This window comes from Eutrema salsugineum, unplaced genomic scaffold (genome assembly GCF_000478725.1).
Source record: "Eutrema salsugineum unplaced genomic scaffold, Eutsalg1_0 scaffold_11, whole genome shotgun sequence".
NCBI lineage: Eukaryota > Viridiplantae > Streptophyta > Magnoliopsida > Brassicales > Brassicaceae > Eutrema > Eutrema salsugineum.
Window position 1 is genome coordinate 5,695,442 of NW_006256901.1, and position 20,143 is coordinate 5,715,584.

The 20,143-nt window shown below is 40.9% G+C and overlaps 1 protein-coding gene and 1 non-coding gene across 2 annotated transcripts; both read right to left on the minus strand.

Annotated features, from left to right (window-relative positions):
- Nucleotides 1-994: 994 nt before the first annotated feature.
- On the minus strand, nucleotides 995-1,101 carry LOC112090025. The gene has a single exon (XR_002901384.1). It is a non-coding gene; the product is annotated as a small nucleolar RNA R71 (small nucleolar RNA).
- Nucleotides 1,102-16,545: 15,444 nt separating this feature from the next.
- Nucleotides 16,546-19,403, minus strand: LOC112089768. The gene is made up of 8 exons (XM_024160523.1): nucleotides 19,065-19,403; nucleotides 18,527-18,842; nucleotides 18,042-18,442; nucleotides 17,683-17,935; nucleotides 17,427-17,593; nucleotides 17,119-17,294; nucleotides 16,845-17,001; nucleotides 16,546-16,746 (listed from the first exon to the last, which is right to left on the minus strand). The coding sequence occupies exons 1-8, from the start codon at nucleotides 19,401-19,403 to the stop codon at nucleotides 16,546-16,548; spliced, it is 2,010 nt and encodes a 669-aa protein (XP_024016291.1).
- Between the last annotated feature and the right edge of the window lie 740 nt (nucleotides 19,404-20,143).

Here is a 20,143-nt window from a genome sequence, read left to right on the forward strand (position 1 = left end):
GCTGCAACTGATTAGCTGTGCACTTGCGGCTTTCATTTGTTTTGTTAAGGGTAAAACTTGTTCCCTCACGCAGTTGACACGACACATCAAGTTTTTGGCGCCGTTGCCGGGGATTTGTTTCGCTGCCTTTTGCTATTTTTCTTGTTTTAACTTCTGTTCTAGACACCTGATCTCTAGTTCTTTCTTAAAGTTTTTCTGAACTATCTTTCCCTTCTTTTGTTTTTCTCTGAATTGCATGAATACCAGGCGTAGACCTGCAGGAGACATTCCAATTCTAGACGAGATAGACAGACACGAAAGAGAACTTCGAAGACTTAGACAAACGCAAGGAATGGCCAACGACGACCAGCCTGGAGATCCTATTAATCGAAATTTAAATATGGACCAAGACGGGTCCGAACATGGAGAAAACGAAGAGAATGATCACGTAGAAGGTGATCATGCTCGACAAGATGGAGAGGAGGATGAGGTTCTTCCAAGAAATCACCAGAACCGAGAGAGAGAAGGACGTGAAGACCTTGATCCACCCATCAATGCAGCCGATGGTGACCACCCAGCAATGCAGCCGAATGAACGCATTCACCGCCCCATTCCGCCAGCAAATCAACACCGAAGACAAGCCAGGAACCATCGCATAGCTGATTTTGATGCACATACTCAAAATTTTCAGAATCGATCTGCAATTCAAGTACCATTTCCAAACCGGAATGAGTTTGAAGTCAAGCCTCAAATCATCTCATTGGTGAAGCAAAACCAGTTCCATGGAGTTCCTTCTGAGCACCCAATGGACCACATCGAGCTTTTTGAAGAAATTTGCAGCATGATGAGAACAAACCAAGTTCCACCTGACTATTTAAAGTGTAAGTTGTTCCCTTTTTCATTAGCAGATAAAGCTCACCGTTGGTTGAAGTCTTTGCCTGCAGGATCGATTACCAATTGGGAAGAATGTAGAACTGCTTTCCTAAACCACTTCTACACTAAGTCAAGATCGAACAATTTGAGAACGAAGATCTCAACCTTTCAACAAGGGCCAACTGAATCTTTCTATGAAGCTTGGGAACGTTTTAAGGAGTATGAACGTGATTGCCCTCACCATGGATTTCATGGATCAAGCTTGCTGAGCACATTTTACCGAGGTTTGCAACCAAAATACAAACTTTCACTTGATACAGCTAGCAATGGAGATTTTGGGCAAAAGACGATAACCCAAGGAAGAGCTCTCATCAAAAATTTGGATCAAGCCAATAGCAATGACTGTCCTGAATACGATCGATCGATGAAGCAAGCCGGAACAGACAACAAGGAGATAACCGAGTTGAAGAACATGGTGAGCCAGCTTCTGAAGAGCAACAATCGCCCGATCCATGCCTGTGAAACCAACAATGGCGCAGAAGATGAAGGACCTAGTGATATCGATCACATTAATCAAGCATTTCAAGAAGAAGATGTGAACTACGTAGGAACACTGGTGCCATACCAAAATCGCTCCAACAACAACTTCAACAACAACTTCCGGAATGAAAATTACAACAATCTCTCTTACCGCAATCCAAATGTGGAGAATCCTCAAGATCAGTACTACCCACCTCAGCAAAAATCCTTCCAAAACAAGTTTCAAGGTGGAAACTTTGGAGGAATAGTACCATATCAACCGCGACAGCCATATAACTACCAAGGTACGGGTTTTAACAATCAATTTGTACAACAGCAGGGAGTCACGACGAACCAGCTAGTTTCACAAATCGGTAGACTTGAACAGTCAATCCAACAGCTCGTTATGACGAACGAAAAAGCATCTAAAGACGTGAACGTGAAAGTGGACTGCATGTACAATGATCTGAATGGTAAGTTTGAATCTTTATCTTCGCATGTAAAAAAGTTAGAAGTGCAAGTCGCCCAAACAGCCGACCCTATGAAGAGGCAAAGTGGAGTTCTTCCAGGAAGAGTTGAAGATAACCCTAAGAAGTTTTGCAACGCCATAAACACATTGCCCGAAGAAGAGGCCGGAACCGATGGAAAGAAAGAAGAAACCCCAATCTTTGTACCACTGTACAAGGATATCGATCCCAAGCAGCCACCGTTTAAGGTACCTGAACGATCACCGTTTCAAAGGCTTACCAAAGCCGATGATCCGGAACGTTTTGTTTTCCAGTGTTTCATTTCAGGAATCAAGTTTACAGACTGCTTGTGCGATTCCAAAGCCAATGTCAACATCATGTCTAAGACATTTGCCGAAAAATTGGGCATAAAAACCCTAAGGACATCGACGGTTAAGGTTATCTTTGGAGATTCATCTCAAAAAGATACTGAAGGGGCGATTCATGATCTACAAGTTCTAGTGGGAGATAAGATTGTTCCAGCAGATTTCCAAGTCCTGGAGATGGATAAAGACAAGGAGAGGCCACTCATTTTCGGGAGACCATTCCTAGCTACAGTAGGAGCAATAATCGATCATGCAAACCGGCATGCTGTTTTCCTCAATGTGGACAGAAAAAGGTACTATCCTACTATCTTAGATGAATTTTCAAGCAAAGGAAACAGGCCAAAAGAGAAAGAAAAGGAGAAGCCGAAAGCTTTTGCAAAGATCAAGATCATCATTCCACCAGATGCAACAGAAACTAGTGAGGACCAAATCCAGGAGCTGATCGAAAACACAAAAAGGGTTCTGAACAACATTAAAGTCCGAAAGAAGAGTAAAGGTAAGAAGAGTTCTCCTCAAGGAGATGAAGTAAAACCTCCGGCAACCGGAAGTGATAAAGGCACATCAAGTGGAGTGCCATTCAAATCAGCCTGATTCCTCATGCTTACGTCGAGCTAAACGACTTAAAACAAAAGCGCTTAATGGGAGGCAACCCATTTAGGTACTCTTTCTTTTAGTTTTCTTTTCTTTTTTACAATTTATGCTTTCTTTTTCTTTTTAAGTTTTAGGTATGTTATAAAACAAAAACACAAAAAATCAGAAAATTAGAAAAACCAAGAAGAAAATGTAGGTTTTTAGCTGCTCGGTCCGGCAAAGACGAGAAGATTGGACAAAGGCCGCAGGAGAAAGAGCCGCGGTCGCGACTGACGGAACCGCGGCCAAGGATGCATCGACCGCGGCACCGTGAACGTGACCGCGGCACCGTGAACGTGACCGCGGCACCGTGAACGTGACCGCGGCCGAGCCCTCAATCACCACGGTCGCGCGTCTCCTGACCGCGGCCGTTAGTCGTTAGTCATTTATTATAACAATTTTAGATATTACCGAATGTTTCTTGTTTTTTATTAGGAATTACAATCCTTTGTTTATCTGCAACCTAAAAAACAACAAAACTACAAAATTAGATTTTAAACTACAGCAATCAAACAATACACTCAACATTTCAAACTAAAAGAACATAATCAAAGAACAAAAAAAAATAGAACTTCGGGTAGGACGAAGACTCGATCAACTGATTAGATATGTCAAAACAATTATAAAAAAAACACACACATTACAAATAGAGAAAACTCAACTAACCGATAACACTTTCTGCTGCCTGCCAACTCTTCTCCTCTCCTGTTGGATTCAAAATACCATACCTAGAAAAACACACCGTTAAATTAATGCAAATAAGACCATATATTGAAAATTGCACAAAACTCTAAAAGAAAGAATAGGTAAAGAAAAGAAATTGACTTGAGTCCGGAACAAATTAAAAAAGAAAAAAAAGTAACCAATATTAAAGAAAGGAGACACAATGTATTTATACTAAAAGAATTAGGGTTTAGGTTTTTCTTGTAATGATGATTAGTGATTACCAATACAATCAAATATTTTCCTTTTAGATTATATGAAAATCGGTTTTATTTATTTTACAACTTGAAGAACACATCGAACAATCAAATAAGCATTGCTAAAGTTAATGACAATTTTCGGATTAACAACAATAATAAAAACACACAGATTAAATAGTCAAATTAAATAACACCAAAAGAGAAATTACCTAACGATATGCTATGAAGCTTTCATAGATTCAAAGTACCACATATAGAGGAACAGGTAGTAAGATTAGTATGCAAGTAAAGTAACATATCAAATATCACAAAAATAATTTAGAAAATAAAAGAACAAAGTAACCCATCGCCTAAACCTAAAACAGAATGTAAAAAAAAATAAACTAACGAATATGAGCATCCACACAAAGTATTTATATGAAAAGTATGGTAGGGTATAAACGTTTATTTCTTTATTTTTGCATAGGATAATTCTCCATATAGAGAATATTCTTCTTTGATTATTCTAAATTTGTTTTTGTTATTTTTCAATAATCCGATAATCATATAATCATAGATACGACTTTATCATTCCACTATTAAAAGATTAACTTAAACGAAAAAGAAAACATCTATTTTTTATTTTTTAAAAAATTCAATTTTAATATATATATTTTTTAATAGACGATAATTAAATGAGTAATTTTTTAAAAGGAATAGCATAAAAATCTAAAAAAAAAACTAATACACGATAAAATTAAAATAAATAACATAATTCAAACCTGCTACTCATGGAATAACAATTTAAGACACTAAATTAAAATAAGTTTTTTTGTGGTAATGAATCAGTCACTAAGTATTTATTATATTGTTCGACCAAAAATGGGTTTAAGCTGTTTTTTTACAAAGTAGATTAATTAAATAAAATTGAATTTATACTAAAAAAAAAAATGAAATTGACCAATCAGAATTGAAAATTTTGATTAAAAGTATTTAAGTAATTATATAAATAGGACTAAGCCCATGGGCTTGAGCTATTTCTCTGCTGATCCAATTTTTTGTCAGTTTTTAAAATATTAAAACAATTAAATAAAACAAACTAATCAGAATAGAATGTTTTCATTAATGACATAAGTGTATTTTAATACCTTTCACCAAAATAACATAAAATTTATAATAATTAATTAACACCAGCCAATCAGAATATAACATTATCTGACAAATCAGAACATAAAGATTTCTTTAATCAAAACAACATCAAAAGCTATGCGTTAAATCACAGTATGATTCACTTCACAAATACTAATATAGATGGAGTTTTAACAGGTAAAAAGAAACAATTTTTAGCTGCTCTGTCTTATATTAAAAAAATAATACTTAATGAGTTAGAGATGATTTTAAACTAAAGTTCTCAAATACGTCACTAAGGAGATAGATAGAATCTAAATCCACAAATTCTCTATCATTCCCACCAATCTGAACAATTTGCCTCGATTCAAGTTAAAGACATTTACTTTCCAAACATAATATATATATATATATATTGGTAAAACATAAAAATTATTACTAATTTTTAGTTTTTGACAAAAATTAAGAATTAAAAAGAAAACAGATTAACCGAAAAACTATGAAACAACGACAAATAAGTAGCAAACCACAACGTACAACTAAAAAAAACAGCTTAAGAGATAATATAATTAAAACCAAAACAACACTAAACGAGAAAGCAGCAGTCACACGCCAAAATGCGGATCATCCCATTTTTGTTGTAACCTCGAAGAACTAGAGCTCTCATCAATGTTGCCACGAGCATCATCCCGAGGCCAACCTTCAAACTCCTACAGCTTCTCCGAGAACTAACGTGATTTCTGATTTCCATAACAGACAAATATGTAACTGTCAACAAAGGAGGTCGAGTGGGCAATCAGAGCATCACTTCAGACCGCCATTCCCCCCAAAATGAATCTCTGCATGAACCAGCTCCTACAGCTACAAGCAAGCCGTAACACAAACCGGCGCCTCAACAATCACATTAGGCATTGCTCTACCATCAACACCAGACCACACCCGGAGCCAACATGAACCGAGTTTTGAGACACTAACGCGGGCCTACTACACAATTTTGGAAACACACACCTTTGGGTATCCTGTGCCACATTGATGTCAAAGACGGCAACATAGCCAAAACCGTCCAAACTGAGCGAGCTACCACCAAGCCACTCGTCTAAAGCCACCGCTGAGACACACCGCTGGTGGAGCCGCACCCACCAAAAAATATGGGCCACCATTCCGAAGCTTGCCACCAGACACGAGCCAACCTAGACACCAAAACGGAGAACAAACCCGTCCTCAAGGTTCTAAACACCAACGCCGGAGCCAAGGAGGCTGGATCTGCAAATATTACCTCGCCGCCGCGTCGGAAAGATTGAAACTTGAGAGAGACCTTAATCGGGGAGAGAGTCGACTGAAGTTTACCACCCCACTACCAAGAACGACATAGTGCATGCTGCCGGAGGAGACCCTCAAAAGAAAATCGAGGAGCCGTAAAAAAAAAATCGCCGGAGAGCAAAAGGAGAAGCAACAAAAACCCGTCGAGGCAGACGGAGGAGAGGTACAACCCATGGAAGAGACCTTCCTCCATCGCGACCCAACAACGCTGCAGAGGCGCCGCCACTGTCAAAGAAGAGACACTCGCCCAAAAAAGGTTCACTACGATGCCACATCTGAACCAACGACCACCGAGACTAAAGACATATCAAAAGAAAGAGGGGAGCGATGAGGTCCCTCCTCCGGTGACGGTGTGCCACTACGCATGCTGGAGAGAGAGATCAGAGAGGTTGAAGGTGTCAGCAAGAAGAAAAAAAATTTCAGATCTGAATCACGCGGGAGAGAAAAAGGAGAGAAGTCCTCCACACATAGTTTTGAGTACGCCATCAAATTTATCATGTAAGGATGAAACGTTTCGATGGCATCCCTGTAATCCGAAGATCTTTGTTCCATGTGATCCTTATGACACCATCCTAAGCCACTAACTGATCTATGGTCGATCCAAAAAGCATCGATTTGATATATCAAGATTCAGGAATCCAATAAGAGAATTCTTGTGGTGTTCTAGCTAACACTGATGTGAACATTGTGAGCTTACTCTTCAAATTTAACTTTTACATCCCTAAGTTTCACTTCCTTAATGGAAAAGAGTCCTGGTTCTAAGACTTGTTAATAAAGAACACGTAATGATTTAGTCATTCATGTGTTGACATTGTATCTAATTAATAAATGCAATTAGTTCAAGTAGTTCGAATAGGTTGTTTCAATTATGTTGAACCTAAATGCAAATATAACTTTAATATTAAAAGAGAATAATCATATATAGATAAATGTTATATAAAAAACCATATATAGATAGATGTTATTATCAAAGAGATCTTGCATTTATTGAAAAATTAATTTTGGTCTCTGCAGGAGTCGTAGAGGAATAAAACAAACTTTTTTTATCGTAAAAGTTGTAGCCCATATCGAATAGTCTTTTTCTCTCTCCGAAAAAGGAAAATTTTGGGCGATTAGGTCTTGGCTTTTTCCTCCGCCGCCGCTCAGCGAGCCCCTCGCTCCCGTCCGTGTTTCTTCAGATCTGGTTCGATGTCAGCTCCTAAACCTCTGGATCCTCCGCTCCCACCTGACCCCCCTCATCCCCCTCTTGCCGTATCAGCCGCAGAGGTTCCGTCCTCATCCCTGTTGATTTCTATCTCGCCTGACAACCAGACTTCCTCCTCTCCCCAGTCTGTTTGTCAGGTCTCTGTCTCGACTCCTCTTCCTCCAAGTGTCGACTCAGGTATATTGGGTAAAGCTCCTCAACAAGCTAATCCCAAGTCAAACATTTCTATGGGTGCTAGTTTCTCAGGTTTTGCTCCAAATCCTCCAACTGCTCCAAAGGTTAATGAGAAGCATTCGTCTCAGTCTTCTCCTCTGGATTCTGGTTTCAATTGGGCAACTCGATTCTCAACCTTCTGTAGAATTGCTCAATCATCGGTGCCAGTCACCATCTCTCCTGAAGATAGAAGAGAGAGGGGCAAAACTTCATTCTGATTACATTGTTGGCATCTTCTACGGTAATCTTTCGGCATATGGCAAAGTTTGGGCTGTTCTAAACTATCTTTGGGGTAAAGACCGAAGAGTTACCATCCAAAACCTAACGGAGAAGGCCTTCCTTTTCTACATCCCCAACCCAGCTCTGAGAAAGAAAATTCTTTTTCATGAGCTTTGGAGAGTGGGGGACTCTCCTTTCTTCGTTACCAAGTGGAAAGCGGAGTTCAGTTTCAACCCTCCTTCACTGGATAGTGCTCCAGTATGGGCAAAAATCGAAAATATCCCTTTCGACTTAATCACCAATGAGGTCTAAGTTTCATCGTCAAACCTCTAGGCAGAGCAGTATATGTTAAACCATTTTCAAGCATAAATTCGACAGAGATGGTGAACCTCACAAAGCCGCTCTCCAGTGAACTAGAAGTGAGCGTGATGACGGGCAGATTGTCATTCTTCAAGTCAAGTATCCATGGCTCCCTCCACTCTGTTCCATATGCAATGAAATCGGCCATAAAGCCCCTCTTTACCCCTTTTCTCAAGCTCCTCCCTCCACAAAGGTCCCTCCACCTGCGGAGAAGGGCAAAGGAAAATTTGGAGAGTCTGATGCTCCCTTTACACCGGCTCCGAAAAATCTATCAGAGGTCCTCTTAATCTTGCGAAGGGGAAATCCGCTGCTGCTGCTGTGACCGCTCCCTCATCTTCTATGCAAGGCCCTTCCAAAGACTCATCCCTTAAATGGGTCTCCAAAACATAATCCTTACCCTCACCAAATCTCTCCCTTTCTAAACCATCTCCAGAAATCCCACCAAAAGAGACCTTACAAAATCCCTCACAAAAAGCCATCCCTCAAACAGCGGCCTTAACCGCCTCTTCTCCCTCCCCTACTTCACCCTCTCTAAATAACCAAATTATCCCCACCACATCTCTATCCATCGTTTCCCCCACCCGTTTTGATCTTTTGCAGCTTGCTGATGAACCCTGTGAAAGTAGTATGGAAATTATCCCATACTCTACAGCAGCACCTCATACGTCTCCCTCCTCATCGGGCTCCAAGCCTAAGATGAAGAAAAGGAAGTTCAATGAGAATTTTTCCCCTGAAAAGGGAGGTGGTCTTCCCTTGCTTAAAGGAGTGCGTCACCAACCGTAAATATTATCTATGTCAGAAGCCTTTTTTTTTGGAATGTGCGAGGCATCAATGACCACACTAAGCATCAGCCATTATCGAAGTGGATCAAATCGAAGCCAGTCACTTTTGGGGCAATGTTGGAACCGCATGTTACGGCGGCAAATAAGAATAAGGTTTTATCTTTAATATGCCGGGATTGGGCTGTTATCTCTAACTACCAGCACTCGGATTTGGGTAAAATTTGGATCATCTTTAAAGCTCCCACAGTTGTTCGGATTTTGTTTGCTAATCTTCAATCAATCACGGTTGAAGTCTCTCTGGAAGATGGTAAATGTTTTATGTACTCTGCTATCTATGCTTCTAACGATGAGGAGGAGCGCAAGAATCTTTGGCTCTCTCTCAGGGACACAGCTATCTCTTTCGACCTCGCAAACAAAGCTTGGTTAGTGAATGGAGATTTCAATGAGATCCTTCATCCTTCAAAGACATCTAACCCGGGTATTATCAGAAAAAACTTGGCTATGAGGACTTTTGGTGAATGTCTATCTGATTTGGGCCTCTTTGATTTGGATTTTCAAGGCCCTCGATTCACATGGTCCAACTGCAATGATGTGGATCCCATAGGGAAGAAACTTGATCGTTGTCTGGTCAACGGAAATTGGCTGGCTCTTTTCCCTTCAAGTCACTGCCATTTTGGTGCTCCTGAATTCTCTGACCACTCGCCTAGGCACATCAGACCTTTTAAAGTCTTCAATCTCCTTACAAAACACCATATGTGTGTTCCCACAATTAAAAAAAGCTTGGCTTGAAGCGGGTGAAGCTGTCACATCTCTTAGGAACCTCTGTTTCAACCTGAAGGGCCTTACGAGGCCGATGAAGTCTCTTATGAAGGACAATTTCAGTGATATTCAGAAGCGAGTTTCGGAGGCTCATCTATCCCTCTCTTCCCTGCAACATCTGGCCCTAGACGACCCTTCTCCTGGAAACATGCTAAATGTAAATTCGGCCAGGGAAACTTGGACTTTCCTTCGGGGCATTGAAAAGAGCTTCTTCAGACAAAAGTCAAGGATTAAATGGCTTGCAGAAGGAGACCATAATACTGCTTTCTTCCACATGACCTCAAAAGCAAGAAATTCTGCAAATGCAATTAAGGCTTTCCTGAAACCTGATGGTTCGAGAACCTCGACTCTTGAGGAAGCCCACGATCTTGCAATCCGGTACTACTCATACATAATGGGTAATGTAAGAGGTCGTTTTATCCCTAAACTTTCTCAGTTTTTAGAGGCTATCATTCGGGTGCGCTGCTTTCCTTCCCAGAAGTCCATGCTAATTGGATGTATGTCTCAGGAGAATATTAAAAGCGCTCTCTTCCACATGCCTCTGAGCAAAACTCCTGGTCCGGACGGCCTAACTGTGGAATTTTTTAAAGCTAGCTGGGAGATTATCGGTAAGGAGGTGGTATCCTCGGTCCAGAATTTCTTTAGAGATGGTTTCATCCCCACTGCTCTAAATGCAACCTCTCTTGTTCTCGTTCCTAAACGAACAGGATCTGAGGAGCTCAAGGACTTTCGTCCAATTGCTTGCTGCAACACGATATACAAGCTTATCTCAGGGCTTCTTTCCGATCGTCTAAAGAAAACTCAGCCAAATCTCATAAGCCCTAATCAGACGGCCTTCATCAAAGACAGACTCTTATTAGAGAATGTTCATCTAGCCTCTGAAGTTGTGCAAGGATACCATCGATCATCTGGTCCAAAACGAAGCACCCTCAAAGTGGATATATCTAAAGCCTTTGATTCAGTTAGATGGGATTTTCTACTCAGCTCTCTTCAGGCATATGGTATTCCAGACGTCTTTATAAATTGGGTTAGAGCTTGTGTATGTTCTGCTGCCTACTCTGTTAGCATGAATGGAGTCACTTCTGGTTTCTTTAAAGGAAAATCTGGGCTTAGACAGGGAGATCCCCTCTCACCGATTCTCTTTGTTATGATAATGAATGTTTTATCGCAGATGTTAAATAAAGGAGTACAGGAGGGCTTATTCAATTATCACCATAGATGTGAGGATTTGAAGCTTACTCACCTGGCATTTGCAGATGACCTGCTTATCTTTCTCGATGGATCAGTAAGCTCTCCAGAGGGTGTTCTCAGGATTTTATCCTCTTTTGAGCAAATCTCTGGGCTGGGAGTAAACATCTCAAAAACTTCTCTCTTTCATTCCGGATTGACAGAGGCAGAAGTCTCGTGTATACTGCAGCAGATTGGTCTTATTCCTGGAACTCTACCGATAAGATATATGGACCTTCCTCTTCACAGTAAATCTTTATCCATATCGGATTGTGACCCGCTTATAAACCAAATCAGAAAGAAGCTGAGTGGGTGGACCACTCGTTTCCTGAGTCAGGCTGGAAGACTCACCCTTATATCGTCAGTCATCTCGGGTATTGTGGGATTCTGGACCTCGGCGTTTATCCTTCCAAAAAAGGTCTTGAAGAAGATAAACTCCTTATCAAGTGCTTTCCTTTGGAATGGAAGACCTGAAAATTCCAAAGGTGCCAAAGTAGCTTGGTCGGAAATTACCTACCCGAAGGCGGAAGGGGATTGGGTCTGAGAAACCTAGATTGCTGGAATGAGACTTGTGCGATGAAACTTATTTGGATGATTTATTTTCGAGCCGGTTCTATTTGGGTCGATTGGATCAGAAAAAGGTATCTGGCTTCTTCTACCTTTTGGGCTCTTAACGAAAGGAATTATGCTTTCTCTTGGATGTTCAGGAAGCTTCTAAAGCTTCGCCTGAAGGCTGTAAGGTTTCTGAGATTACATGTTGGAAATGGTGATGATACATTTTTCTGGTGGGATCCTTGGACCTCTTTTGGTCCTCTCTACCACTTTTTAGGTCCGGATGGTCCAACCCAGTTAGGTATCCCTCTATTCTCTACAGTCGGGGAGGTTCGTTCTGAGACTGGCTGGTCCTTATCCACAGCTCGATCTGAGAAACAGGTTCTTCTTCTTGCTTTTATCTCATCCATCAATACTTCTTCTTCCTCGGACACTCCAGTGTGGTCGATTGATAATGTGCCTAAAAAAAAGCTTCTCTTTGAAGCTTACTTGGAACTCTCTAAGGCCATCTCATGCTCAAACGTCTTGGGCTCCTTTAGTTTGGCATAAGGCTTCAATTCCGAGACATGCTTTCACAACTTGGTTGTTCATAAAGAATCAAAATCGAACCTTTGATCGCATCGCTGCTTGGTCACCTGAGGTTGACCCCACATACCTGTTATGCGGAATAGGAAATGAATCAAGAGATCATCTCTTTTTTGACTGTCCATTCTCCCGTGTAATATGGTTGCGGGTATCTGGAATTCTGAGGCATTCTTCTCAGCCTCTCTCGTGGAATGATGTTCTATCTTAGCTCCCCTATGCTTTTAACAATTCAAGTATTTCTCTTGCGCTTCTCCAAGCTTGGCAAGGGTGTATTTATGTTATTTGGACCGAGAGAAATAAAAGATTTCATCAGGGAACAACTCTTCCCCCCCCCCCGGAAGTTGTGGCCAAATCCCTTCTCGCCTCTCTGAAGAACAAAAGCATTGCTTTGCAACAAATGGGCTTTTTTCATGGACCCCTCCTCTTCGATCTTTGGTCTTCCACTTGAGTCCCGATTATCCTGTGTGGACATGGTACTAGTTGATATTTCTCTATTACCCTCTCAATCCGGTGCTGGATTGCTATCTTTTTCCTTAATGTAATATTCCTCTTCTTTATGCTTTGTAAACTTTCTATTTTAATATAAGTATTTGGTGTCATAGCAACACGACAAGCGTTAATTAGGTGCGCGAAAACTAATTTTTTCATAGGGTGGAAAGTACCCAATACCCCCTCACCTTCATTGCACTATAACACGCTTGATGTATTATAACGTTTGTGTCTTTACATTTTTCATTTTATCTGACATTTTTCTCTTTCATCCAACTTTACCTTTAATTCAAATTTCTCTTTCCACGCCTTTATAGGGAAACTTAGGTCCATGAAATTCATTTTGAATTTCAAAACAGTCACAACCCAGTAATACTGTTTTCAGCTTCAATTTCTGAACTCTCTCTCTCTCGACGAACGGCGATTGAGGCAAGTTAGCGACGTCGTCTTTTTTTGGGATATCGACCATGGTCGGCGAGTCTTTTACATCACCGTATTCTCAGTCGGCGGCAGATTCTGAAAGGTATATGCTTTTATCTTGTCTCGTCTATCACTCCTTGAGGTGTTGTCGATATAGGATATATATTCGCTACAGTGAATGACATGAACTCTGTTATCACTCGCACTAACGCGCTTATTGTATCTTAAAGTTTTATATCTGAATTTTCCAGTTCTTTCCTAGCTCTTTTTAGTCAATATAAAGAGTGCTCGCGTCATTTTAAAGGATTTTCAGCTCCACTGTGTGCCAGCTTCATTGTCTTCTTCACCCACTAGATCTCTATTTCAACCCTTTCAATTATACCACACACATAGTAGAGTACTACCATTTGCGTATATTAATCGACTACTAACTTTCAATAGTCATTTTCATTTCTGAAAAGGGTAGTTAACTACTGGACACCAAATACTTTACTTTTCATGATAGGTGGCTACTGTCACTTGGTAGTTAACTTCTTTTCTCTGTTGTGTTTTGTAGGAATATCTCGAGCCTAGCAAACCCCAATCTCAATCCTGTGGCAAATAATGTGCTTCCGCATATTCGTGATGCAGTCATTGGCATATTCAAAAGAGTTGGTACGGTATTTGCAGAAGACGCTTGCTCGTTTGCGTCATCATGTAAGTTCCTGAACCAAACATTCAAGGATCCATCTGTGACGAGGGTTATTAACCTATCAGCTTTCGTCAAGAGGCCGAGTTTAATTCAGGACTACCCTACCTTTTTAATTTGAGTCAGCGATTAACTCAGGTAATCCAATTGCACTATATCTCCGTGGGATGAGCAGAATAATGGCTGCTAATGATATCGAAGGTTCTCTGAGGTTTTTGAACCAAGCCTCTAAAGGTGGAGTTGAAGCGGCGACTGTAATGCTGGCAATCTGTGTTACCGCTGTTGGGCACTACCCAATAGGGTTGGATATGTTAGACCGTGTATTTGGTTAGAGAGCAACAATCGAGCATATGATCTCCATTGGGGAGCAAGTAATGGATTTAATCAAGAAAATGGTGGTCCCTGATGGTCATACATCTTTACCCCATATTGCTGTTGATTTCCCCAACTGCCGTTTGAAGCATCAGCCAATGTACTGTGAGCACTGCTACCTCTACGTTTACTACCACCATGCAAAATTCTCGTTAGACCCCTAATTTGGTCGGGCATATCCGTTGTACTCGACTATTATTAGTTGACTATTATTAGTTAGCTATTACCAGTTTCTGATGTAGTTGACTATTATCAGTTGGGTTTAGCTTATAAGTATTGTATTAATTAATGTAAGACTAAATGTTGTAGTGCGATTAATTTTGGGAACCTGTAATCTTAGCCGCATTTTATTTGGTTAACCATTAAGCAGGAGGAGAAAATATTTTCTATTTTTGCTAACAACTGCTGTATGCGCTGATAACCGTTTTTTTTTTAAATGCAAAAAAAACCGCAATTAAAACTTCCTTTACTGCCCTTCATAAGTTCACGTCTGCTATTTCTCCTTTTCTTCTCTCACTCCACGAACTTATTTGCAACTGTCATTTCTCTCTTTATAACCCCTCTTCTCTTTCATCTTCCCTGTTATCTTTCATCTTCCCCGACGCCTTCCTTTAACCTAAAAAGACACCCAGTCACCGAATGTTTTTTTTCTTGCGTCGGAACCGCCTCCGCCGCACCGATAACGACGACCCAGTCGCCGTTTCTGTCGCGCCGACCCCTTCAATTTTTCAGGTAACCTCTTTTCACCGTTTATTGTAGTTCCCCATCCTCTAGATCCCGTTTCGCCGCCGCCGCCGTACGCAGCGGGTGTTCTTGGAAAACCGAACTCATATTCTAATTTCAGTGGCTATTAGTATATAATTACCCTAATAGTCGTATATTTTGAATGGGTAAATATAGTTTATTGCGTAATTTGATATCGTTTCTTCCCCAATTACAGATCTAGGTTTTTGTGTTTTGGTTTTCAACTATTTCTAACTTGGGATTCTAGGGATTTCGGGGTGACACCCGAATTTCGTTTGGTCTGATATTATAAAAATTCATCTACAAGTAAACAACTATTTTATCACAAGCCAGTCTATGTCGAATTCGATTGTATACTCGATCGTAAATGGTGTATACATGAATATGTTATTTGATTACTAGTAGTCATTTAGCTAATTTTTGGCTATTATCTACAACCGGTAGTTAGTGACTTATAGACATTTATATATTTTTCAGAAGACAAGCTATGACTCGGTTTCCGGACCAACTATTTGCCTTAGGCAACGAACCGGCGAATAAGAAGGTGAATACCTACTTCCAGCTACCTTATCTCGACACAATCAGTCATGCTTTGGAAGAAGACCATATGGAGAAGCTCTCGCTGTCCCAATTTGGAAAACTTATTGAAGCAGGCAACAAGATAGCATCATCAGTCAGATTTCTTCATTTCATTTTGTCGAGGCAGTTGGTTACAAAGAAAAAAAAAAGAGCTTTGGTGCCACTTTGCTGGCCAGCCAATTCACTTTTCTATCAGGGAGTTTGCTATTACGACGGGGTTAGATTGCTCCAATTTACCACTACCGAAAAAGTTGAAGGAAGACAAGGTCAATAAATATACCATTGAATTGTTTGGTGCTGAGAGGAATGCAATCCCTGGATGGATAGCGACTACCCTTGCCGGCCGACCGTACAAAGATAAAGCTACCAGATTCAAGTTGGCATGCTTACTCCTCATTGATGGTATTGTATGTCCTACCTCAAAAAATGCCAAGATTAGTGCCGAGCACATCATGTTGGTACAAGATGTTGACAACTATCAATCATACGATGTTTTAATCGAGATTCAAAATGCGTAAGGGCAATTAGTAATCACATCCAAAAGGAAAAGAACATGTTTTACGATGCGTAGTATCAAATTCAAAAATAACAAAATAACTAAGGGAGGAAAGTAGCTGAGGCATTACAAAACAGTATCCACGATCCAATAAATTATTTTAGGATGCATAGTTCCAAAAAAGCTTCAAATTAGCAGGAGATAAGAACCACAGAAAATGTAGACCCTTAACTTGCATTTGAAGTGCATCATATCCGATTCTACTCTGCCTCATCCCAACATAACCCATGCCACTTCACTTACCTTTCATTTTTTTGTGTTCCTTTCCAAGACACCTGCTGCAAACCCTCACCGCCTTCCTTGAACGCCTCTGTTAAGTTAGAGAACGTCAGTAGACGATTACGACCCCCGTGTAGAACACAAGTGATATAGTCAACTACTCCACAAACAACTACTAACTAACAAATAATTATTACCTTCAGCTCTCCACAGGATGGGATCCTTGTTTTCCTTGGCCGCCCTGGGGTCGGCGCATCAATGGTGGTAGTAGTTCGGTCCCACCAGAACTTACAGGAGTTAGTACTGGATGGAAAGCTCCTTCATAAAGGGATCGTCAGTACCTTGTGGTGTACACCTCCCCCACGAGCTTATCTAACTCAGTTTTGCTGCACGAAGAAGCTGCCTTTGCATGACGGCATGGTATGAGAAGCATTTGAAATTCCCTGCAGCTGCACGACTTTAAAACAAGGTTCACTTCGAACCTTTCCCCCTGTCTGTTGTAAACTTCGTACTCATCCTCTCCGACCACAACCACCTACACATCAACATAGTCAGATATAAGTAAATGTCTACAAATATACAACGGGAACTACTTAATGGTATCCGATAGTCCAGTAATCGACTATTATTTACCTTTAACTCGGTGGAATCATAGAAGTTATCGTCCAACATGTCACGGACTTTATGATTGATAGAATGTTGCTCTACGGCGGATGCAGCTTTTCTCCTTACAAACCAGCTGATTAGACTCATCCGTATGGCCTCAAGCATTGAGATTAATGGAAATTCCCTACACTCTTTCAAGACTTTGTTGAGAGATTCAGCAACGTTTGTGATCATTACGTTGTACCATTCGCCGATGCAGTATGCCCTCGTTCAGTGTGGTAACCCTAAATCCAGTAAGTACTTCGCACAGCCAGGACTTACGCTTTGGAGATCTGCAAATATCTGTTGAAACTCGTACACGGTATATGCTTTAGCAGCTCTGACCATCAGACCAGGTAGCCGACTTTCTTTAAACCGTGCAGTTATGTTCCTTGCTAAGTGAACAAGACACGCCCCATGACCGGCAGCAGGGTACACCTAATATACGAAAATGGTTGGTTATTGATAGACAATTATATGTAAGTAACTTTTTGGCATGTAATAGGTCATTATCTCACACCTTTTTAGTCCAGAGTAGATGCTCTCGTGTCTGTCTGAAACAAACATAACATCATGATCATTGGGAATGATAGTTTTCAAGCAATTGAAAAACCATTCATAAGATGCATCATTCTCGCTGTCCACAACTGCATATGCAATTGGATAGATCTGAAAGTTTCCATCTTGAGCACTAGCACATATGAGACAGCCCCCATATCTGCCAACTAGATGAGTCCCTGAAATAATAGAGAAGTATTTATGATTTATTATGTATCATGGGTAGTTACTTATCAACGTAGTCGTCTATAAATAGTTAGCAACTAACCATCAATAATCACCACTGGCCTTAGGTATGGGAGTCCAGCAATTGATGCAGAAAACGATATGAATAGGTACTTGAATCTTTGACAACCATTTTTGTCCACTCCGAACTCAGTTTTGCAAACTGTCCCAGGGTTAGAGTTCTGTAGGTTCTCCAAATAAGAAGGGAGCAATGCAAAACTTCCAGAGACCGATCCAAATGCTTTCTCCAATGCAAGTTCCCTGCATCTCCATGCCTTCCAATATGAAATGTTGACCTACATTTCGTAAACCGAGAAAGGCCGGTACATCATTTATGTCCCCAAATATACAACTACCCGTAGCCAACTACACTGCCTAGAGGTAATACAAAAATTATCATACCTGGAACTCCTGAAGCATGATTCGCTGGATTTCGATTGGGCTGGGGCCTTTCTCTCCCACGACAAATCGTGTCTGGATCAGCTCACCAATCACTTGTGTTGTCGCTTGTTTGTGATATTTCCGACGGTCTTCAATGGGGCATGTGTGCTTCAACTTCGCCTTCTTAATTTGGAAGTTCCCAGTGGCATCCATGAGGGAAGCGTATATCCGCCAAGGACATGTCGGATTGATGCAAAGAAACTCCATGTAGTTTGGTGTTGAACGCGGGGTCCTGAAGTGGAATTTCTTATTGATGGCGTGAATAGCCAACTTAATTTTACACTCCACTTTGTTTCTGAAAATTCTCCCAACAAAAATTCTATCGCCTTCGTATCGCATGTCTCTCAAAGCACTGTCTATCCCTGAAAATCCAATTAGTTGAACTTCATCAGAAACATTGGTATACATCTATTAAGGTAGTTAACTATATATATATAACTACATACCATCATCAGAAACATCATCCACTACCGGCGGAGCATCCCTTCCAAACATAGCTGGCACCTCTTCCGTCTCAGAGAAAACACCATTAATAGTTTCTTCTGCGCAACTGTACCTGCCTGAAGGGCGGCTACACTCTCCTTTTTCCAAGCCTTGACTGGCCGGTACATAACCAGGTTCACCATCCGGCACCTTAGCCTTCCTTTTATCTCGAGCCCTCGCAGCTTCATTGTTGTCCTCGACGAGTACCTCACCAGCATCATCCACATTTTCATGGATACCTTCACCGGGGAAATCATCATCCTTCACAAAGTCCGGCTCCTATCCAGCCAAACTGATTACAGCTAACTCATCCAGCCTCTCACAATCTTCTTCCTCATACGGATCTGCACAATATAGTCGACTACTACGTCAGTAGTTTTTTACTAAATCACTTTATGATATTACCCGCGAAGTAGTTAACTATGTTCTATTAGTATATTGAGTCTTTCATAGTTGACTACTCAAACGTTGTAGACAGACTACCTATCACATCTAAATGACTATTCCATAAGTAGCTATTATAGTCTGCTTACCGTCACCGGCCGCGCCATCCTCCTCCGTCATGCCGTAGACAACCAAAGCTTCTTCATTTCTTCCAAGAACCCTCACAACATCGTCTGTATTGTCATCTGTGGTGACGCACAGATTCAGCTGGTCGATTTCCGATCTCATTTCCACAAAAAGAGACACTTCATCATCCGAAGACATCAGCACAGGTGGTGCGTCGCGGCCGTCGTCCATCAGCATGAATGACGGCCACTGGAAAGTAAGTGTTACGCCCACATCTTCTTTGATACCCAGTTTCTCCTTAACGAGCTTCACAGCTTCACGAAAACTCATCTGCGAGCTTAGGAAAACCGCTTTAGTATTCCCTCTGCGGTCCGTAAGGAAAGTCCACACTCCGTTGGTCTATTCGAACCATTTTCCTTTCACCAACAACACCATTTGTCTTCCTGCCATCTACACAAACAAAGGTCAAGAGGTCATAAATATCCAACTACATATGTTAAGTAGTCATACTTTATCCTCAGAAGTAGTTATACTTTCGAAACCAAGAAAAGACAAACCTTAGAACAATTGTTTACTAGCGGCGGTTTATGGAAATATTCGTCTTATTTATTTGATCCCAAGGGTCCCTCCACTAAACCTATCCGTACAGATTTACAACACGACAAAAATCTTTTGGGCGGGCAAATAAGAAGCAAAAAGTTTGTGTTGCTACTGTGTCGAAACGATGGTAGCGTCTGCGCTTAGCTAAGTTTGTGTGGTCCCTATCCACCACAGAAAAAGCAATGTCTACTTTTTGGGAGCAAGGGGCATACTGTCATTTTTATCCCTACTTTTTCGTCAACTTCCGTTACGCACTACTTTAGGATGTCTTTAATATATTCAATCAAACCCTTATAAAAAAAAAAAAAAATCTGTTTATTGTATTTGACCGTTACTTCCACGGTAAGTGCCGATGACGTGGCAAACGACGTCGTATGAAAAGGCGCATGATAAACCCCTGTGTGCTAAACTACGCCAGAGGTAATATACACACAGAAACGATCTGACGTGGGTGATAACAACCACCACCG

What these genes read in the sequence shown, in the direction of transcription:
- LOC112089768 (XM_024160523.1), bottom strand. Translation starts at nt 19,403, where the DNA reads ATGAGTTTTCGTGAAGCTGTGAAGCTCGTTAAGGAGAAACTGGGTATC. An exon ending in GCCAGTGGTGATTATTGATG is followed by an intron (nt 17,594 to 17,682) that starts GTTAGTTGCTAA and finishes CTATTATTTCAG; the next exon opens with GGACTCATCTAGTTGGCAGA. An exon ending in TCATTCCCAATGATCATGAT is followed by an intron (nt 17,295 to 17,426) that starts GTTATGTTTGTT and finishes TTCGTATATTAG; the next exon opens with GTGTACCCTGCTGCCGGTCA.